The 23,807-nt window shown below is 42.1% G+C and overlaps 1 protein-coding gene across 1 annotated transcript in view; it reads right to left on the bottom strand.

The window, feature by feature from the left end:
• PIWIL4 (piwi like RNA-mediated gene silencing 4) overlaps positions 1-23,807 on the bottom strand; it is a 54,880-nt gene that overhangs the window by 17,485 nt on the left and 13,588 nt on the right. The window contains exons 7-14 of the mRNA XM_018059851.1: positions 23,097-23,177; positions 19,511-19,708; positions 17,583-17,694; positions 11,852-11,975; positions 10,475-10,592; positions 9,622-9,733; positions 2,135-2,319; positions 108-180 (exon numbers count right to left, since the gene is read on the bottom strand). Coding sequence (XP_017915340.1) covers positions 108-180; positions 2,135-2,319; positions 9,622-9,733; positions 10,475-10,592; positions 11,852-11,975; positions 17,583-17,694; positions 19,511-19,708; positions 23,097-23,177 — 1,003 coding nt within the window. The remainder of the gene's footprint in view (positions 1-107; positions 181-2,134; positions 2,320-9,621; positions 9,734-10,474; positions 10,593-11,851; positions 11,976-17,582; positions 17,695-19,510; positions 19,709-23,096; positions 23,178-23,807) is intronic.

Genomic DNA, 23,807 nt, shown 5'->3' with positions numbered 1-23,807 from the left:
TTGAAAACACGTGGGAGAATATGTTCAAATTCCTTCTTTCAAGACTGTTAGATATGAAGAAAAATAAAAATTATACCTCAAAACACAAAAAACTATCCTATACTTACCAACTGAACCTCGTATTTAACATACTTCTGTATAGCGTGAATAAATGCAGCTGGATTTTCTTGTACTTTTATGCTACATAAAAAGATTAATTTTGAAAATGTATAAATTTTAGTAGCACATAATCATATAGCCTTAAAAATAATAGCAGTTGATTTTTATAAGAGACTATAATTTGAGGGGGAAAAAATCATTAAACTGAAACCTTTTGCGTCTAAAATTGCTTCTCCCAAACAAGATATGCCAGAAACATTTAACTACTATTTTTATTAACACAAAAAACAGGTTAGTGAAAACTAAAATTTTCTCCATTGTATAGAGTCCCCACAGATTCTATCTAAACCACAATTCTGTTGTTCAAACTGGAATTGAAGGCGTACTTTTGAAACTACAAGTCTCACTATCAAACGTTTGAAACAGAGTTCAAGTTAAATCGGGACTAAAAATTCTGTAATCTGAATCTCCATGGGAACTCTAAAATAAAAATCATCCGATTAATGAGCTCAAGATATCCAGTTAATCTGTATGATTCAAACAAAAGATTTTTTTTTCCTTGTGGCACCTTGCATGGAGCCTGGAATATCTAGCCTTAATTAATCAATCAATCAGTGGACAAGTACTTATCAATTATCTGTTCTGTGGCTACAGTATATTAGGGGCCAGAGGTTATAGAAAGTGATTCCACTCAGAGGAATTCATAGATCTATTTTCTTGACATGGGTTCAACCTCTCATATGTATACATGCTTGGAACGGTCCCAGTGCCCAGGGACCTTTTAAAGCTTGCCCACCAGGTGGCAGGACCACTATCTGCCTCGCGCTGGTTACAACAGGAGTGACCAGCAATGCTGTTTCAGACAGGAGAAACTACGCATATAAATATAATGAGTAAATAGATACATCACAGGAGAGGGAAAAAGATGGAATAAAATATGAGCTTTCAAATAAAACAGGTCAAGAACAGAACAAGAGCACAGACTTGTTGGAATCCGGGTGAAAAAGAGCCTGTGATGCCAGTCCAGGTCTGAGACTGTAGCTTCTTTCTTTAATCTTTTCCTGTCTTCTTACCTCATGGGTTGAGAGAAATTAGAGCAGGTGAAACTCAACCCAGGCGATTTGTTAACAGATTTGATTAGAAGAGAATTCTAGACGAGAGTGTAAAATGAGACTTCGGGAACAGCTATGGTTTACAACAATTCTTGGGCTGATGATGTAATTAATTAGTAACCATGTGTTTAAAGAATAACTCCCCACCCTGGCAATTAGGACATTTGCGCCTCCACTACAACAAAGAGAAATAAGTATCTGTGGTTCTTTTTTTAAGCAATGAAGTAAGGCGTGACCAACTTTGTGGCTTTTCTAAATTGAAACAGTATTCAGCTTTGAGTGTGATTGTATATGAATGGACCCCTTGCTAAATAGAAAGCGTCATATTTATCTCATCCCATGCAAACAGCATAGCATTTACTATGTAGCAGTAGACACTCAACAAATGTTCTAAGGCTAAATGAATGACCTGGTTCTATCAGCAAACTATCTAGATGACTAATCTTATGCCACAGGAACAGAAGAAGAAAACTTGTTTCAGATCTGTTTTTACATTAAATTTTAAATCATAAAATCTATCAAATTAGTCAGGAAATGCAACTTTTGTTAATATCCTGACTGCTGTTAAGTTTTATAAACAAGTGATATGGAGGAATTAAGAAAAAAGCTGAGAAGGCAATATATGGATTTATTAAGAATTCATATCTCAACTAGTACTGGAAAGACATGAGGTAATGAGACTACTGCCTAGGAAGAATTATGAAAATAAAGTTTTACAAAAACCAACATAAAATACATCTTAACTGGATAAAATTTTAATCATTGCCAACTCTATGTATAAATATTTTCTTGGGACTCTATAGTAGGAAATTTTACTGACATAAAGAAACATTTGTAGCTCTTTCAGCCATTAACTCCTATTACCTTTCTAATCAAACCATATTAACATATGAAAAAAATGAGAATTTTCAGCATCTTCTCACATTTTGGGGTGATCCACATTAAATCCCATGGGACTTCCAACTCTTCTCAAGCAGTTCAGAAAGTTCTCTGTCACACTTTCAGCTCTGTTACTACATATAACCAGCCATTTATTCAAAGACCGTGCACTTAAAACCTTGCAAGTTCGTATATCCTTGGACCAGTCAGCTGCAGAGGCAGGGTGACACTGAGAAAAATAACAGAGAATAATTAAATAAAAAAGATAATATGGAGATATTTCATATTTGTCATAACATAACAATTCAGTACAGTTTGCTACTCACAGACTTAAAACACACATATAAGTACTTCACATCTGAACACAACACACACTTCTTGGGAGTGGAGGCAACTGAATGACACCCCAGGTCAACCCTTCCTTGCCTGTAGATCCTTGGCAAGCCCCTTCACCTCATGGGGCTCTGCCATGGCAAAGGCAAGTGTCCGGTTCAAATCTCAAGGTTCCCAGGAATTCCCTAGTGGTCCAGTGGTTAGGATTCCAAGCTTTCACTGTGGAGGACACAGGTTCAATCCTTGGTGGGGGAACTAAGACCCCACAAGCTGCACAGTGTGACCAAGAGGAAAAAAAAACAACCCCAAAAGCAAACCCCACACAAATCTCTAGGTTCCCTTCCAGCTCTAAAAGCCTAAGATCTTTACTACAAAGACTCATGTGAGTGACTGTCCAGTTTGGTCTCTTTGCTTTAGGCATCTAGAAGTCCTAAGTGGGAAATGCTGATGACTGACCTTCCAGGTCACCATACTGAGATGAACAGACCCTACAATTAAGACTACACATTATACTAGGAGTAGCTATATTCAGAAGCAAAGATGAAGCCAAGACACAGGCTCCTATCTTATTCTTAGACGGTTCCCCAGGTAACCAGGAAAAACAAGCTCCCAACATTGAAGAGGGCAGACTTCAGACTAGTCCCCAGCCTTCTGAAATCAAATCAAAAGTCCCTGGTGTGTGAGGCAGGAAGAACCACCGGTAGAATTTAAAAGGACACTATAAGCTAATCCCTTGCTACTCAGAGTGTCGTCTTGTAGCAGCACTGTCTCCTGAGAGCTCGTTAGAAATGCAGTCCTGGGCCCCATCCCAGGCCCACTGAACCAGACTCTGCATGTTAACGGGTTCCCCAGTGATTCGTCCGCACAGTACTGTTTAAGAAGCATTGCAATCCCCTTGTTTTACAGACTGAAAAGCGATGGATGAAAGCGGTTATGGAGCCAGCTGGCGGCAGTGGACTTGACTTTGCAGGCAGAGCATTTTCCACCAAGTGCTCTGACTACCCGGCCCCAGCCATTCTCTCAGTGCCATGTCACAGAAGGCCAGGCAGGGGCTCAGCTTCAGGGGACAACCTTCACCTAAGAACCAAGGGGCAGGGTTTGGCTTCCAGAAGGGCTCTGTCTAGAGCCAGGATTCATTCTTTCCCGTCACAGCCAGTGTGAGGAGAACCACAGCCCTTTCACTTACACTCTCACCTTTACCAGCTGGGAGGTGACTCAGGACACACACCCAAGGCCACTCTGAGTCCTGTGAATTTTCCTGTACTCAATTTCTCAAAGTGAAAGTCGCTCAGTCATGTTTGACTTTTTGCAACCATCATAGTCAACAAAAAAAGTCCAAAAGGCAGTACTTGGATGCAATGTCAAAAACGACAAAATGATCTCTGTTCATTTCTAAGGCAAACCATTCAATATCACAGTAATCCAAGTCTACACCCCTATCAGTAATGCTAAAGAAGCTAAAGTCAAATGGTTCTATGAAGACCTATAAAACCTTTTAGAACTAACACCAAAAAAAGATGTCCTCATCATTACAGAGGACTGGAATGCACATGTAGAGAGTCAAGAGCTACCTGGAATAACAGGCAAATTTGGCCTTGGAGCACAAAATGAATCAGGGCAAAGGTTAATGGAGTTTTGCCAAGAGAATGCACTGGTCATAGCAAACACCCTCGTCCAACAACACAAGAGAAGACTACACATGGACATCAGCAGATGGTCAATACCGAAATAAGATTGATTATATTCTTTGCAGACAAAGATGGAAAGGCTCTATACAGTCAGCAAAAACAAAACCAGGAGCTGACTGTGGCTCAGATCATGAACTCCTTATTACCAAATTCAGACTTAAATTGAAGAAAGTAGGGAAAACCACTAGACCATTCAGGTATGACCTAAATCAAATCCTTTATGATTATACAGTGGAAGTGAGAAATAGATTCAGGGGATTAGATCTGATAGACAGAGTGCCTGAAGAACTATGGATGGAGGTTCATGACATTGTGCAAGAGGCAGTGATCAAGACAATCCCCAAGAAAAGGCAAATGGTTGTCTGACAAGGGCTTACAAATAGCTGAGCAAAGAAGAGAAGCTAAAGGCAAAGCAGGAAAGGAAAGATATACCCATTTGAATGCAGAGTTCCAAAGAACAGCAAGGAGAGATAAGAGAGCCTTCCTCAGTGATCAGTGCAAAGAAATAGAGGAAAACAATAGAATGGAAAGACTAGAGATCTCTTCAAGAAAATTAGAGATACCAAGGGAACATTTCATGCAAAGATGAGCACAATAAAGGACAGAGATGGTATGGATCTAACAACAGCAGAAGATATTAAGAAGAGGTGGCAAGAATACACAGAAGACTATATAAAACAGATCTTTATGACCCAGATAAACATGATGGTGTGATCACTCACCTAGAGCCAGACATTCTGGAATGTGAGGTCAAGTGGGCTTTAGGAAGCATCACTACAAACAAAGCTAGTGGAGGTGATGGAATTCCAGCTGAGCTATTTCAAATCCTGAAAGATGATGCTATAAAGTGCTGCACTCAATATGCCAGCAAATTTGGAAAACTCAGCAGTGGCCACAGGACTAGAAAAGGTTAGTTTTCATTCCAATCCCAAAAAAAGGCAATGCCAAAGAATTGTCAAACTACCACACGACTGTACTCATCTCACATGCTAGCAAAGTAATGCTCAAGATTCTCCAAGCCAGGCTTCAACAGTATATGAACCATGGACTTCCAGATGTTCAAGCTGGTTTTAGAAAAGGCAGAGGAACCAGAGATCAAATTGCCAACATCCGCTGGATCATCAAAAAAGCAAGAGAATTCCGGAAAAACATCTATTTCTGCTGTACTGACTGCCAAAGCCTTTGACTGTGTGGATCACAATAAACTGTGGAAAATTCTGAACGAGATGGGAATACCAGAACACCATACCTGCCTCCTGAGAAATCTGTATGCAGGTCAGGAAGCAACAGTTACAACTGGACATGGAACAACAGACTGGTTCCAAACTGGGAAAGGAGAACATCAAGGCTGTATATTGTCACCCTGCTTATTTAACTTCTATGCAGAGTACATCATGTAAAATGCAAGCTGGATGAAGCACAAGCTGGAATCAAGATTGCCGGGAGAAATATCAATAACTTCAGATATGCAGATGACACCACTCTCATGGCAGAAAGTGAAGTGGAACTGAAGAGACTCTTGATGGAAGTGAAAAAGTTGGCTAAAAACTCAACATTCAGAAAATTAAGATCATGGCATCTGGTCCCATCACTTCATGGGAAATAGATGGTGAAACAATGGAAACAGTGACAGACTTTATTTTGGGGGGCTCCAAAATCACTGTAGATGGTGATTGCAGTCATGAAATTAAAAGACACTTGCTCCTTGGAAGAAAAGCTATGACCAACCTAGACAGCTTATTAAAAAGCAAAGACATTACTTTGCCAACAAAGGTCCATCTAAACAAAGCTATGGTTTTTCCAGTGGTCATGTATGGATGTGAGAATTGGACTGTGAAGAAAGCTGAGCACCGAAGAATTGATGCTTTTGAACTGCGGTGTTGGAGAAGACTCTTGAGAGTCCCTTGGACAGCAAGGAGATCCAACCAGTCCATCCTAAAGGAGATCAGTCCTGGGTGTTCATTGGAAGGACTGATGCTGAAGCTGAAACTCCAGTACTCTGGCCACCTGATGTGAAGAACTGACTCAGTGTAAAAGACCCTGATGCCGGGAAAGATGAAAGGCAGGAGGAGAAGGTGACGGCAGAGGATGAGATGGTTGGATGGCATCACTGACTTGATGGACATGAGTATGAACAAGCTCCGGGAGTTGGTGATGGACAGGGAAGACTGGTGCGCTCTAGTCCATGGGGTCACAAAGAGTCAGACAAGACTGTGTGACTGAACTGAACTGAACTATACTGTCCATGGAATTCTCCAGACCAAAATACTGGAATGGGTACAGTGTGAGGAATCCCGCCCGTGACAAGGTCATGAGGAAGGAAGCTGACATACGCAAGGCGTGCTCAGACTTCAGGGGCCCCTCTGGAAATTCCTAAGCATGTACCCCAACAAAAATCTGCCGGCTTTTGTGCTCTGCTTTTCCACTCTTCTGACATTCTCTGGAAAAAGTCAATTCAGGGCTTTAGTCTTCTGCATTTGAAAGAGTGTTTCAACCCAAAATCCCCTCTGATGGCTTTCTAGCCTGCCTGCAGGACTCGTACAGCTGCGCGTGTGATTGAGGCCTCCTGACCGCAGGAGGCACAGGAAGCTTAAAACATCCTAGGAATGTAGGGGCTTCCGAGGAGTCAAAATCTTTAGAATAGGACTGATTAAAGGTTTCATTTGTTGAGTCAATACTTGCTGCCAAATTTTCATATCCTTTATTTTTAGATATAGTTGGTATATAGAAAAACAAGTAGTAGACCTGGTATTACCAACATTAGATCTTTGAGTTAAGTACCTTCTTTGTTATAACCCACTGCACCTTTGTTCTATAGAGACGTAACTTTAATGCTTTAAGGAGATGCAGATTAAAGAAAAACACTTCAGGGGAAACGAAATTAACATTCATTAAGGAAGAGAGCCAAAAAGTGGTAACAAGCCTCTTGGCCAGAAGATAATGTAAATCACCTGAGACCTTTTGTATACAAAAAGATATACAGAAAGAGTCTGGGCTGCGAACACTACATAATTTGTATTACCCATTGATCTCCATGTATAATCAAAAGTATAAAAGGCCTTGAAGGACAATAGAAAGAGAGCCAGTCGCTGGACTGGTTTCCCCCGTGTCTCCTCTTTACTCTAATTTCAGGCTGAATTCCCATCTGGGGCGTGGAGGCTCACTATGTCTACTTACTTGCCCCGGATCTTCTAAGATCCCTAAGAGAGAGAGCCCAAGGAGGGGCACTCTCCGATATTCAAACGGGCACCGGCGGCCTAACGTAGATGGTGCAAGCTCCTTGTCTGGAACTTTATTGGTTTTCCACGTAACCCAAGTTAATCAGCCCTCTTCCTCCACTTAATTCTCCTACTACACTATTGTTTCTTAATCTAATCTTCAACGCCGTCCACCCTTCGAATTCCCTGGATCCACCGGGGCTGGACCCCGGCAGGGTACCCTTCCCTTCTCCAGGGGATCTTCCCAACCCAGGTATCAAACCCAGGTCTCCCGCATTTCAGGCGCATTCTTTACCAGCTGAGCCACAAGGGAAGCCAGAGAATATTGGAGTGGGTAGTCTATCCCTTCTCCAGGGGATCTTTGTGACCCAGGAATTGGACCGGGGTCTCCTGCATTGCAGGCAGATTCTTTACCAACTCATCTATCAGGGAAGCACCAGTTTCTTAAACCCAGTTTTAAAAAAGCAGTTCAGCTGAGAAGTCGCTGACACAGACAGTTCTAACCTACCCAATACCACCTCTAGGGGGCGGGTTCTCCACTTTAGTGCCCCTTCTATGAAGGGGGGATTCCCAGGTGATGCTAGTGGTAAAGAATCCACCTGCCAAGGCAAGAGATGGAAGAGATGCGGGTTCGATCCCTGGAGTAGGAGGATCTCTGGAGCAGGAAATGGAAGTCCACTCCAGTATTGCTGCCTGGGAAATCCCACAGACAGAGGAGCCAGGGAGGCTAAAGTCCATGGGGCTGCAAAGAGTCGGACATGACTGAGCACACAGTACTCCTATGGAGATCTGATTCTGGGCCAAAATATGCAAACAAAACTCTAACAAGTATGATTACCTACAGATGATGAAACAGACCATTTAAAATATTTCACATCTCACTTCACGTGTAGAACTAAAACCGAGCTTCTTTTTACTGACTCCTGACCAAGATCTTAATGGGGGTGTACATTTTAGGACTTGACACTGTTTTGTGTTTAAAGTAATTTTTCCTTAGCTTCTCCAACAAGGATTTTGGTTATTTGAATAGATTATCAGAAAGCAATAATGAAAAAGAAGAAACCCCATCCTGCCAAAAAAAAACATTTGCTGCTCAATCATTAATTTCAATATGCTGACTTCCCTGCATCAAATAAGGGCAAGAAGAACACCTCTAAAAATGAAATGAAATGTAACTCACTTTTAAAACGGGCAAAACAGAGGATGTACAATTTTTGCATATAATTGGTTCATATTTTTTTTTTCCAGTGGAAACCCCAGAGAGGCAATGATTTGTCTCTCCAGGTTTCTGAATGCCTCTCTGCCTAACTGCTATGGCTAGGTGAGCTCTGGGAGAATTTCTTCATGTTTATGCCAAATGAGCAGCATTCTATTTTGGGGAAGAGAAAGAACTCTGGTATCAGGAAACAGTCTACTGGAATTAGCCTCCATTAGTTAAAACAACGTTTTCAGGTACCACAAATTTTTTAAGCGATATAAGAGTACACCACCACCCAGTAATAGGTTACAAGTTTTGATTGCAATGGCGTGAAGTACCATTTTCTAATGCATCTTTATTTATTTTTGGCTGCACTGGGTCATCGCTGCCGTGTGCGGATTTTCTCTTGTGGTGGCAAGCGGGGTCTACTCTTCATTGCAGTGCGGGGCTTCTCATTGAGGCAGTTTCTCTTGTTGCAGAGAACTGGCTCTACAGCACATGGGCTTCAGTAATTGCAGTATGTGGCCTTAGCTGCTTCACAGCATGTGGAATCTCCCTGCACCAGCGATCGAACCTGCGTCCCCTGCTTTGGCAGGTGGATTCTTAACCAAAGGACGACCAGGGACGTCTTCTAATGTATCTGTAAATGTGACACCATATCACACTAACCTAAATCTGCTGGGTGCCACTAAATACTTGTGGCACCTTAAAAAGGAAAACAGAGGGTCTTGGGGTTTAGGACAAAGGGAGGGTGGGGAAATATACTGTGCTAAGTCAGTTCAGTCATGTCCAGTGCTTTGCGACCCTATGGACTGTAGCCCGCCAGGCTCTTCTGTCCATGGGATTCTCCAGGCAAGAATACTGGAGGGGGTTTCCATGCCCTCCTCCAGGGGATTTTCCCAACCCAGGGATGGAACCGACATCTCTTAACGTCTCCTGCATTGGCAGGTGGGTTCTTTACTACTAGTACCACCTGGGAAGAGGCCACGGAGAAAGCATATGAACATTATATTATAATCCCACTCTGACTTATGATCAAACTGACATACATTCAAGAAAATACTTTTAAATGAAAATAAAATCACAGAACTTACTATGTGGTCTTGCATTATTATTTTTTCTGCGGGTGCAATGCGGCCAGTCAGAGACATCTGGCATCCAAAATGTAGCCCCCAGGTCTCCAGCTCAAAACGAGCATCCTTGTTTCTGTTGACAGAGTTGAGTCTTAAGCATTAAAAATGCTTGCTATCTAAAAATTGTACTCATTAGAGATAAAATCATGTTAATTATTCAGAGACTGATTTTTTTAGGGTTCCTGACTTCTATTTCTATTCACCATTTTTCTCTGCTCCAAGGAATTACAGGGAGGACTGCACCCATGGGGGACTCCAAGGGATGGAAAGGCTCCCAGTGTGGCCCTCCAGTAAACAAAATGGGCCGTTGAGCCAAACAGTGTCTGCATATGTACTCAGTCACTTCAGTCATGTCTGACTCTTTGCGACCCTATTGACTATAGTCCACCAGGCTCCTCTGTCCACAGGATTCTCCAGGCAAGAATACTGGGTTGCCATGCCCTCCTCCAGGGGATCTTCCCGACCCAGGGACTGAACCTGAGTCTCTTGCATCTCCTTCTTTGCAGGTGGATTCTTTACTACTGACTCACTGAAGAAGCCCCTGAGCCAAATAGGTCAGGCTTCAAATACAAATTCTGGACCTTGAGCAAACTCTGAAATCTTTTAAAGCCATGGTTTCCTGATTGACAAAATGTAGGACTAACCTAGCTATTTCATAGGGGTAATGAAAAGGTTAAATATGGTAATACACAGACAGTGCCACCACACTGCCTGGCACATGCTAGGTGCTCAGTATAGGTAAGATATGATTCTTGATAACAAACATCAATAAAGAGATTTTGTGGAGCATCTGGATGTGGAGATGTCCCCATACCTCTGGAAGTCATCTGCAAGCCTGGCCAGGTGCTGCTGCCTTACCAAAGGATCGAGACGAGTTTCTTTAGCCACAGCCTTCATCAGCTGGAAATCAGAGGTCGCCTGGCCAGGCATCCCTATACATTGTGAATGAAAACAAAGTGAAAAATGAGCAGTCCTCAGTGTAATCCAGCCCATCTAGGCACAGAGAAATAAAACTCTGAACTTAGACTGAATCAGATTCACCATCTGACAGCAATGCAAGCCACCTTTTCATTTAAAATGTTTTCTAGTAGTCACATTTAAAAAGAGCCAGAAAGAAATAGATGCAATTATTCAAACAGTATATATTATTTAACTCAGTATATCCAAAATATTATCATTTCAACACGTAACCAATATAAAAAGTGAGTTAATCAGATAGTTTCGCTTTTGTTTCACACTACGTCTTAGACGTCTAGTCTGTATTTTTACACTTCCGGCACTGCTCCATCCAACCCCTCAGTCGCCCTAGTCATGCGCGTCAAGTGCTCAGTGGCCAGTGTGGCTAGAGACCACCAAGAGGACCAGGCAGATGTGAAAGGCCAGAGGATCACTAAGAGCGTTCATCCCTCTCTGCAATGAGGGTATCCTTATTAACTTCTCTAATTGCAGGATAAACGCATGCACATCAAACTCATTCGAGCACCATAAGTGTAAAATGTACAAAGTCCTCCCATCTTAGTCTCACCCTGGTAATCAGATGAACATTAAATTAAAATAATCTTAGATAGTCTTTTTTTTTTTTTAATTCTAGTGTAGAGTGAAGATTACCTTCTGGAGCTCATGCAAAAAGAAAATAAAGAGTATTTTGGCACCTCTCAAAGAATACACCTGAAGAAAGTTAAATCACATGATTTCCTAGCCTGCATGAGTGCTAAGTCGCTTTAGTCATGTTCAACTCTTTGCGATCCCAGGGACCGAAGCCCTCCAGGCTCCTCTGTCCACGGGACTCTCCAAGCATGAATACTGGAGTGGGCTGCTATGCCCTCCTCCAGGGGATTTTCCTGATCCAGGGACTGAACCTGGGTGTCTCACATCTGCACTGGCAACACCTAGCCTAGTGAAGTTCAAAAACAGGGGGAAGATAGCTTGGTTTTAGGAAAACATCTAGCAACCAATTTAACGTCAAAGTAACAAATGGAATACACGAGATAAAGCAAATAGATAACCTTCATGGTGTTGACCAATTTCCAAAGGGCACTCTACCCTCCCACTCCCTCTGTGATCAAATAGATTACCTAAGAGTCATCCTCCCTGGGTTAAATTAGAGCTCTGGCACTCATCTAACTTAAGGAGGTTTTGCCCATTGCAAAGTGTCACAAGAACTTGAGAGAGAATAAAATACAAACATTACCCGTTAGAAAGCAGAGTTCGGGAATCAGGTGGGCCATCTGAGCCTCAGAGTTGTCATTTTTCTTGTTTTTCAACAGACTAACAAGAACTGGCTGGTTCAGGTCAGATAAGGTGATATCATATTGCTACAGAATGCAAGATTAATGAGGGAAAAGTTAATATGGAAACACTATACAATGAGCATCCTTGCTTATAAGCAACAAATGAATAGATAAGAAAATCTTTTCAATAGAAGAGAAAAAAAAAGTCCCCACGGTAACCTACTCATTTCTACTCCCTTCCTGGGACTTATCTCTTACATCTCAGAGCCAGCTTCATGATTTTAATTATTATCTCTTATAATTCAATACCATTTTTTTTTCCCAGTCATTTTCTTGCTCTCTTCTGAGTTTCATCCAGAGTCGTAAGCTGGATGAAATCCACAGTACCATGACCAGCGCAGCACTGCCGCTGGAGCCTGAGACCAGCTGACCCATGTGCAACTAACTGGCTCTGGCACCTGTGTGCATTGTGCAAATATCATACACAAGTCGGAGGCAACGGTCATACTGAGTCAACCTCAGACTTTCCCAAAGAGCATCACTGTCCTTACTTTCCAAGACAGTATGATGTTACAGGGAAGTAGCTTTGAACTCTGACAAATGTAAATTTGGTGCACAGATGGTCTATCTACTTGTACTGTGATGCTGGGGAAGGGGCTTACCTTTCTTCCTCCATGAAATGAGGAGAACAAGAGGCCAGACATGTCCCATGTAAACCACTAGCTCGGTGTCTGGTTTATAATGAGTCCTCGGCCATCATTAGTTGCTTCCCCACCCCCTTTCCCTTCATAAACTTGAATTTCAACATTCTCACCTTGCCATGAGTTCATTTACCTTCCAAAGGCAAAGTTTCCATTAACACCAGTATTGCTTACTCAACACTGATGACAGAACAATTGGAATTATAATTTACAAAATGCCTGGGGACCACGTGATGCTGACATCAATAATTACAATGCAGGAAGTCAGCAGTGAGGGCTTCTCTCTTCAATAAAGACTTTAAGTCATTAAAATAAAAAACAATTCAGGAAACAGCAATTTAAAGTGGTGATTACAACAATGCTATGGCGGAAAAGCTTGGAGAAGCATTGGTAGAAAGAGTTTTTATACATGACTTCATTAATTCACATCTTGTGCTTGCTATATTCCAGGGACTGAAGGGAATACAAATAAAAAAGAGGCACAGTCCCTGCCTTTACACATAACTACATTATCTACAAAGCAACGTAGATCAGAAGCACAAATAATACATCGACGCTAAGCAGTTATATTTTTCGTCATCCAGTCTTTTTTTTAATGGATCAGTACTGTGTTTTTTTAAATTAAACTATAATTGATTTACAAGGTCATGTTGTTGTACAGCAAAGTGATGGAGTTTTAGATAGATATTCTTTCCAGATTTTTTCCCTTATAGGTTATTTAGTATAGTTTTTTTTAAATACTAAGTATAAAAATATTTAGTAGACTTCCATGTGCTATACAGTAGGTCCTTGTTGGATACCTACTACATATATATTAACAGTAGTAGTGTATATGTTAATCCCAAACTCTTGTTTTATCCCCCACTTCTTTCATAACCGTAAGTTTGTTTTCTATGTTCGTGAGTCTATTTCTCTTTGGTAAATAAGACCCTTTCCTCACTTATTCTTAACAACAGAGTGTGACTGTTGTGTGCTCTGTCATGTCTGACTCTGCAACTCTATGGACTTCAGCCTGCCAGGCTCCTCTGTCCATGGGATTATCCAGGCAAGAATACTGGAGTGGGTTGCCATGTGCTCTCCAGAGGATCCTCCTGACCCAGGGATCGAACCTGCGCCTCTTGCACTGGCAGGCGGATTTTTTTTTTTTTTTTTTTTTTTTACCACTCAGCCACCTGGGAAGCTCTTAACAATGGGACTGTGAGTCAAATACTATTACCATCTTCTTCACTGACGAGGAAACATCATTAGAAATTAAATAACTTCCCAAGGTCATGTAACGGAAAATTAGCTAAACCAGGATTTATCACTTAAGACTTGGGAGCCTCTGCTTGTTACACCGCTCAAGGCTGGGTCCCTCACAAGGAACAGGGAGCAAGATAGTGAAAACAATTTATGGCTGGTAAATCAAGGAACGCTTCATGAAGGAGGCAGAATCCAAGACAGCACCTTGAAGAAAATGCAGAAGTATTATAAGTTCTGGGAACAGCTCAAGCAAAACTGGGACATATTCCAAGAAGAGGGTATTCTACTATTTACCTGGAGTATGGTTAAGAATTCTACTCACTATGCTGTGTAATCAGGTGAATTTTACTGTCTCCCATGCCCTAATTTTCTTAGCATTTGGCAATAATTTTTGTGATAAGATAAAATAGAGAAGTATAATGGTCAATATCAAGATGTCTTCCAGTAAAATTACAGGCTATAAAATCAATACACAGACATCACTTGCATTCCTATACACTGACAATGAAAAACCAGAAAGAGATATTAAGGAAACAACCCCATTCACCACTGCAACAACAACAACAAAAATACCCATGAATAAACTGACCTAAGGAGACAAAAAACCTGCAGAAAACTATAAGACACTGATGAAAGAAACCAAAGACAACACAAAGATGGAGAGATATACCATGATCTTGGACTGGAAGAATCAATATTGTGCAAATGACCATACAACCCAAAGCAATCTACAGGTTCAGTGCAATCCCTATGAAACTACCAATGGCATTTTTCACAGAACTAGAACAAAAAACTTCACAGTTTGTATGGAAACACAAAAGACCCCAATAGCCAAAGCAATCTTGAGAAAGAAAAATTGAACTGGAGGAATCAACCTTTCCGACTTAAGACTATACACAAAGCTACAGTCATCAAGACAGTATGGTACTGGCACAGAAACAGAAATACAGACCAATGAAACAAGGTAGAAAGCCGGGAGATAAACCTATGCACCTATGGGAACCTTATCTTTGACAAAGGAGGCAAGAATACATCATGGAGAAAAGACAGCTTCTTCAATAAGTGGTGCTGGGAAAGCTGGAAAGCTAAATGTAAAAGAATGAAACTAACTTCCTAACACCATATATAAAAATAAACTCAAAATGGATTAAAGACTTAACTGTAAAGCCAGAAAGCTCTTGGAGGAAAATATAGGCAATACACTCTTTGACATACATCACAGTGAGATCCTCTTTGACCCACCTCCTATAGTAAAGGAAATAAAAACAAATAGGACCTAACTAAACTTAAAAACCTTTGAACAGCAAAGAAAACAATAAACAAGATTAAAAGACAATCCTCAGAATGGGAGAAATAATTGCAAATGATACAACTGACAAAGGAGTAATCTCTAAAATATATAAGCAGCTCATACAGCTCTATATCAAGGAAACAAACGGCCCAATCAAAAATGAGCAGAAGACCTAAACAGACATTTCGCCAAAGAATACATACAGATGGAAAATAAACACATAAAATGATGCTCAAAATCACTAATTATTAAAGAAATGCAAATCAAAACTACAATGAGGTTATCACCTCACACCAGTCAGAATGGTCATCAAAAAATCTACAAACAAATACTGGCAAAAACCAACACCAAAAAAATTAAAACACAAAAAATAGTAGAAAAAATTAAAACATTATGGCTGAAGTGAAAAAAAGGACGTCTTTCACTTTGAGAGTAGACTATATGGTAATTTATCATTCCTTTCCTGGGACAAAGAGGAAAACATTCTAGAAACTGGTGCCATTTTCTTTCACTTTCTCCCTAATTACAATAGATATGCAGGGAATCACAACTCATTACAAAGAAAGTGAGAAGGATTTTTATCATGATTCCCTTTTCAGAATGTCACAGGTTCTCAAACACATCAAAGAAAAAGGAATTTAACCATGCAGGAAAAATTCCAAATGTTTAACAAACTCTGTATTTAATAAACACTAATGGAGAACACTTTTCTGCACAAAATGCTTTGCCAAATGCCCAAAGCTATATGTGTCCTGTAAGGACAACTGACAGAGAAGGCAATGGCAACCCACTCCAGTACTCTTGCCTGGAAAATCCCATGGACGGAGTAGCCTGGAAGGCTGCCGTCCATGGGGTCTCTAAGGGTCGGACACGACTGAGCGACTTCACTTTCACTTTTCACTTTCATGCATTGGAGAAGGAAATGGCAACCCACTCCAGTGTTCTTGCCTGGAGAATCCCAGGGATGGGGGAGCCTGGTGGGCTGCCATCTATGGGGTCGCACAGAGTCGGACACGACTGAAGTGACTTAGCAAGGACAACTGAATGAGGCGGACAGGGCAAAGAAGAAGAAGGATACAAAATGATTTCCTGAGACGCAGAATTCCCAAGGAGAGACAGGCGTGGGAAAGACAATGAATTCAGTCTGAATTTTGTTTGTTTGAGATGCCTGCAGGATACTCATGCAAATGCAGCCAGAAAATGGAGAGGAGGATATAATTTAGGAGGGAGGGCAAGACAAAAATGCTATATTGGAAACTATCTCAGAATATGAAGGAAAGATCCTCTGCAAAGGGGCCGTGGTGAGGCACAGAATTTCATGTTTGGGGGAAGTTAAGGGGGAAAATGTTGAAGGAGGCTAAGAAGAAACCACCTGAAACCTGGCAGGGAACCACCAGGGATGTGCCGTGGGCCCAAGGAAGAGGAGTTCAGCCCACAGGAGCTGTCACTAGCGTCCGGAGCCACCAAAAGCTCCTTCAAATAAGGTCAGTAGCTGACTTTGACCTTGGAGAGCTAGTTCCATAGCAGCAGAACTGGATACCAGATTGCTGAGGCTTCCTGAAGGAAGAATGGAAGAGGTGCTTGGAGCTAGTTTAGAGGACCTTCTAAAGAAATAAGCTAAGGAGGAAAAGGAAATCATTTTTCTTGAAAGTGTAGAAAGGTCAACACATTTGCTTTCTCTTTCTGTTTGTAAAACAGTGGTGAGATTTTGGAGACAGAAATATGACTGAATATGCAATAAAGAGAAGGCGCCTCTGAAAGGGATTGAAGTTGGACAGTGGGGATGGGGAAATTCTCATCACTGTGAACCCAGCTCCCAGAGTCAGCACGAGATTTCATCAGTAAGTGTTTGAGCATCTTCTAGATGCTAGCCCTGGGTGTCCAGAAATCAAGAGCTCAAAGTTGAAGAGAGAGAGTCGGACCATTCATATCCTGCCTGTGATAACTGCAAGAAATTAAGTACAGAGAGGGGACCTGGGGGAGAGTCCTAGGGCTCCCTTGACTGCTAGGGGAATTTCCCTCGCAGTCCAGTGGTTAAGACTTCACCTGCCAAAGCATGGAGTGTAGGTTAGATCCCTGGTCAGGGAGGTAAGAGCCCACACGCTTCAAAGCCAAGAACTCAGAACAGACGCGATAGTGTAACGAATTCAATAAAGACTTTAAAAATGGTCCACATAAAAAAATCGTATTAAAAAAGAGTTGACTGCTGAGCTGAGTCTTGAAGGGTGTTCAGTAATTGGCCAACTGTGAATGGTGTCAAGGACGAGGAAGCGGGGTGTGAGAAAATGCACAGGGGAGTGATGGGCTTGAGGAACTATGAACCATAAGCACAGTAGAACCTTCCAAGAAAACAGGATGGTATGCGATGCGGCTCAAGAGGCAGGCAGGAGTCAGACCATAGCCCTTCCCCGAGTGAGGCAGGAGGGAGATGAGGCTGAAAGAAGAAACAAGCGCTACCTGCTTGTAATAATCCACGTAGGTGATCTCAGCACCGTCCCGCTTCCGGAAGGTGTGTGTGGGTTTCACCGACCAGTCGATGTCATCAATGCGATAGGTTTTATTATTGTATCTGGCAAATACAAGAAATCTTTTAAGTTCCTCTCTGAAATCCTACAAGGTAAGTGGCTAGTTCACTACACTTTAATTCAAAGTGTTATCTTCCAGAATTTCAGATATTATGAAAGATAATAACTCAAGAATAGTCACTTAAAAAAAAGATAGCTATCATCTAAGAGCGTTGATGAACTCTTCTGTTTATGAGAGGACCCCCATATCGCAACAAAACCAAAGGAATAATCGCTGGCCCACCATCTGCTTTTCTCACTGAGAGACACTGTGTGTGTGTGTGCACGCATGTGTGTGTGTGTGTGCGTGCACTCAGTCCTCTTTGTGACCCCATGAACTGCAGCCCGCCAGGGCTCCTCTGTCCATGGGATTTTCCAGGCAAGGATACTGGAGTGGGTTGCCATTTTCTTCTACAGGGGATCTTCTCAACCCAGGGACTGAACTGGTATCTCCTGTATCTTTTACATTGGCAGGCAGGTTTTTTTACCAGCTGAGCCAACTGAGGCATGCCCAGGAGACCCTGTAGCTTCAGGTAAATCATGCTTAAATGTTCAAAAGCTGAAGTATGGCTCCAAACCTTCCTGTCAGCTTCTGTTTTCAACTCAGAATTTCTGAACTCCCAGCTAGTTTTTCTCATAAAAAAAAATCCTAAGGAGGCTGATGAACCATGCTATTCTGGCAGCCTGACTCATCTTCCATCTAAGGCTGGCCCTGGGCAAAACTGCAAAACAGGTCAGCTAAGATCTTTCTAAGCTCTTTCTCCTCTTCATCAGGTACCATGTGGCCTGGAACATCTTCTCATGCCAACCCAGCCATGGGACAGAAACCTCCTTGTCACTTTTCTCCTAGGCTCTCAGTACCTTGCAAGCTGACTTGGAAATAGTGTGGTAAGCTAATTCACAGAGCTCATGACAAGAGGATAAAGGGAACTCAACCAGTGCCACATCTCTGCTCTACAACCCAGGAAAACAACTTCAAGTGGAAATTGCAACCTAGACTAGGAGAAGGCGAGAGGGTCTTCCGTAAAAAGTGTCCATGGGCTGGCAGCAGCATAGAGTGGACTTTTGTTCCTCAGGAAGTCACCTAACTGTCCATGTTTCATTTGCTTCAATATACACTGACGGCAAATTATACACAGACACAGCGAGAGGCTTAAAAGTCCTCAGCCATAAGGACCTCATAACTTTACAGTGAAAATGAGATGCGGACCTGATGCTCTGTCTTGTTGCTACCGAACCAAAGTTGGGTCGGCTTGCCCAGCACAGTAAAGCCAGTCTCCTGACAGCAGGTTGTGGTGAAGGAAAGTGCATCAGACTCTGTGGGAACTTCAGAGAGGAGCTAAAGCAGAGGATATGGGGCAGGGGTCTGCCCGGGAAGGCCCCACAGGGTCCTGCTCAGTTACACGGTGATGTAATAAAATGAAATAAAAGGGCCCTAAAGAGGTGATGATAAGCACTGGGTTTCCAGAGCAGCATAGAGCAGAGAAATGAATAATTCCAGCTGAGTGGACCTTCGAGTGGACTCTGGGAGCAGAAATCTAAAAGGCAGAAATAGAGGCGGGGACCCAGGTAGAGGGGCTGGAGCAGCAAAGTGCAGACCACTGAGGGTGAGGGGAGGGTATTGGAGGAGGTAAGGAAGGACCAGGAGAGATGGCGGGCGCCCAGCACACCCCTCCAGGGAGCCTCAGCTCTAGGCAACTGACAGCAGGGAGCAGACTCATCAGATCTGGGCTCCGGCCAGTGCCTGCAGCTCTTCCTCTTCCTACGTGGCATACATAATGTATTCTCGAGAGGAAAGTCTATTTAAAGGCAGGCTTTTACCTTGTCAGGACAATGAGCCCAATCAGCTGTTTCTCACACGTTTGGGTAAAGCAGGACACGCTACTTTTGTGGCAGAGATCTGTCATGAACTCCAGAACTGTCTCGTTCCGGAGTATTTTGTAACTCACATCAGCACTCAACAGGAGTTTGCTTTCAAAATGTGATACAGAAACGGCGAACCCAGGCCAAAGGGACAATCTTCAAAAAAATAAAACATTTTTAATAAATAAAAATTTTTAAATAAATATTTTAAATGTTATATCAGGATAACAATAAATGTTTTAAAATGGTGACTTTATATTCTAATTCTCTCAATTTTATGAAACAATTTTTCTTTAAATCTGATTTCTTTCAGCGACTGACTTAACACTTCAGCTATTTCCAGCTGGAGTGTCTTTAAACATATGAAGTGAAATGAAGTGAAAGTCACTCAGTCATGTCTGACTCTTTGCAACCCCATGTGGAATTCTCCAGGCCAGAATACTGGAGTGGGTAGCTTATCCCTTCTCCAAGGGATCTTCCCAACCCAGGGATCGAACCCAGGCCTCCCGCATTGCAGGCAGATTCTTTACCAGCTGAGACACAAGGGAAGCAAATAAGGGTAAAATTTAAACATATATTTAGGATAAAATACATTTCTTTAGAGCTTCGTTTCTTTTAACTGTATAATTCTTTGCTAGGGGCTGTTCTGTGAACTGCAGTGTGTGTGTGTGTGTGTGTGTGTGTGTGGTGTGGTGTGGTGTGCTCACTTGTGTCTGACTCTTTGTGACTCCATAGACTCTAGCTCACCAGGTTCTCCAGGCAGTGTGTGTGTGTGTGTGTGTGTGTGTGTGTGTTAGGGGCTGTTCTGTGAACTGCAGTGTGTGTGTGTGTGTGTGTGTGTGTGTGTGTGTGTGTGTGGTATGGTGTGGTGTGGTGTGGTGTGCTCAGTCATGTCTGACTCTTTGTGACTCCATAGACTCTAGCTCACCAGGTTCTCCAGGCACTGTGTGTGTGTGTGTGTGTGTGTGTGTGTGTGTGTGTGTGTGTTAGGGGCTGTTCTGTGAACTGCAGTGTGTATGTGTGTGGAGGGGGGGGGTATGGTGTGGTGTGGTGTGCTCAGTCATGTCTGACTCTTTGTGACTCCATAGACTCTAGCTCACCAGGTTCTCCAGGCGAGCTGCCATTTCCTCCCCTAGAGGATCTTCCTGACCTAGGATCCCTGGGTTTGATCCAAACCTGCATCTCTTTCGTCTCCTGCTTCACAGGCAGATTCTTTACCACTGAGCCACCAGGGAAGCCTGGGCATTGCAGAATGTGTAGCATAGCCCTGGCCCTCTACCTGCTAGATGCCAGCAGCAACTCCCATGCTGCAACAACCAAAAACATCTCCAGATATTTTCAAATGTCCCCTGGGGAGCAAAACTGCCCCTGGCTGAGAGCATAGCTGTCAAGACTGAAGTGTTTGTGGAGGGATCTGTCCCAGCATGCAAACATCTAGGTTCAAAAAAGCACACTGATTCAATGGCAAAGACAGTGACGAGACTTCACATTGAGAAAGAAATAATCTAAGTGACGTCACATATGGACACACAAGAGAAACTGCAGCAGTGGCTACATCTCCTTTCCATATTTATGAATATCATAGTCTGAAGTCTTGAATAAGAAAAAGTTACAGGAGCTGGCAAGAAAGAACAATTATTTTTTTTAATCATTTCAGTTGATATTTTTGTGGACTTCATTGACTGTGATACTAATGCAAGAGTACTGGAGTGAATAACCATTCCCTTCTCCAAGGGATATTCCCAACCCAGGGATCAAACCCCGGTGTCCTGCATTGCAGGCAGATTCTTTATCATCTGAACCACCAGGGAAGCCCCAAATATCAGCTTCAGGACCAGCATATGCACTAGCACTGAGAGAAGCTGGGATCTGGGGCCTTTTGCTGCAATACTGGCACCTGGACAAACATCTCCTCGAGCAACAAAATGCAGCGAAACTATCATGGACTAAAAGTAACTGGACGCGTGCACAGTTGAGGCAAATTATGGACAATAAGATACAAAAATGTACCAAAAAGCCAATTGCCTCTTCTGAAGAGCTGGGAGCAAAATCAGGGTACTGTGCATGGCCACTACACTCAACACCACCAAAGGGATGGGCAAACCACCTAAGCCAACCCTCTGGCCTGACCTCTGGACATATCCCTACTTTCACCCCACATAAGCAATCAGCTGCTCCCCTCAGTGAGTAAGTGAACAAGGGAACCTATTACTTGTTCTTGTTCCTCCCTGTTGCAGCAGGGTCCCTGATAAAGCCTTGCCTGAATTTTCTGTCTGGTCTCTGATCAATTTCTATTGATTAAGGAGACAAAGAATCCTGGTTGGTAACAGTACCAACGACAGCTCGTCACAACACTGGACCCAAGAATTTCTAATCCAGGTGGAGATATAAGTGACAGGGTGAATGATTAGGTGCTTTATACAGAACAGTCTGACCCACTGAACCAGCACACAGACACCCTGCCCTTTTCCTCCACCTGGCAGAAGCCAAACACCCTGCATCCATTTTCTTTTATATACAGACCTTCCTCAACAATGGGTTTTTATCTTCACAAACCCAGCATAAGTTGAAATATCCTCAGTCGAAAATGCATTTTCTTCAGTAACCTACTGAACATTAAGCATCACCAACCTTGTGTGCTCAGAACACTTACATTAGCCAACAGTTGGACGAAATTATCTAACATAAGGCCTATTTTACAATCAGGTGTTGAATATTTTGCATCATTTACTGAATACTGTACTAAAAGTGAAAAACAGAATGGTTGTATGGGTTCAGAAGGGTTGTGAGCATATCAATCGTTTAGCCTCGTGATGGGGTGGCTGCCTGGGTGCTGTGGGTGTGGCAGCTAACCATCATCACCAGATAGTACCATACCGCGTATTGCTAGCCCCGGAAAAGGCCAAAATCCGCAATTCCAAGTGTGGTTTCTGTTGACGGTGTATCGCTTTCACACGATTGTAAAGCCAAAATGTCATTAAGTGGAAACATCTGTATTTCTCCCTCTGGGTCACTGGTTGCCTCTGTTTTGGGCTCAACCACATGTTTTGGAAAGCTCAAGACCACCTTCGCTGCAGTCTCTACTTCCTAGTTTAGGATGAAGATTTTGCAACTGTTCCTAATGGTTCTATCATTCACTAGGGCAGCTTAGTTGGCTTGAGTATCTGACATCTTTTTACCCAATAGTTTCCTACCTACCACCCTGCCTGTGTTAACTTTCTGTCAGCCAGAAAACAGAGCCCAAGTTATGAGGCATAACATAAGAGAGTTTATTTTGCTCTCATGATTACTGTCACACACAGGAAGCTCAGTTTCTAAATTCTAGGATTTATGATAATGATCTAGCACAATAATATAAGAAAACAGACTGCTACCTTTTGACATTCACCATTCTATTAAAAAAAAACTTGAAAATTAAAAAAATCCATTACTTTTCTTACCACGGAGTCTCTCAGAGGAGGCATAATGGTATAATATTGCATCATAAATGATACTGCTCACATTATAACAATTTCAGAGTAACAGAAAACATAAATAAACCTACTTGTGCTGGGGAATTTCCACTGGCTCAGAAGGCTTATAGAAGTTCCGTCCAATTTGGTACATGGATAACTTTTTTAAGATCCTGAAAGTATATATATTTTAAATCTGTGTTAAACATCTGTCTATAACAGTATACTTCTAAGTTTGCACCCATGCTGAAATAAAAACTAGTAGAAAAGCCCAGAACTCTTATTGTTATAATGCTGAAAGGTTAGCTACTGTATATACCTATGAGGGTATATACAAGAACTATCACTCCATATTTGGGAATGACACAATTGAAAATAGTTCTATTTTTCTGGGTTTAACTGCAAAAGGAAGTGGTCCCTTAGTAGATCTGACTGTGACGGTAACATCCTGGTTGCTGTGGCTGAGGCGAGAAAAGCCATGTCCACAGGCTCTTCTGGCCCCGTTCTTATTTTGAAATGAGAAGGTCGTTTCCTTTTTCTTTCTTTCTTTTTGTATAGGTAATTTACAATGTTGTATCGGTTTCAGTGTACAACAAAGTGATTCAGTTATGTACGTATATTCCTTTTTGGATACTTTCCCCTTATAGGTTATTACAAGATATTGTATATAGTTCCCTGTGCTATTCAGTAGGTCCTAGTTGCTTATTTTATATACGGTATTGTGTATATGTTAATCCCAAATTCCTAATTTACCTCTAACTCCCCATCCCCTTGGGTAACCATAAGTTTATTTTCTGTCTGTG

Source organism: Capra hircus, chromosome 15, assembly GCF_001704415.2.
Source record: "Capra hircus breed San Clemente chromosome 15, ASM170441v1, whole genome shotgun sequence".
Taxonomy (NCBI): Eukaryota; Metazoa; Chordata; class Mammalia; order Artiodactyla; family Bovidae; genus Capra; species Capra hircus.
This window is presented reverse-complemented; position numbering and strand designations above follow the sequence as displayed.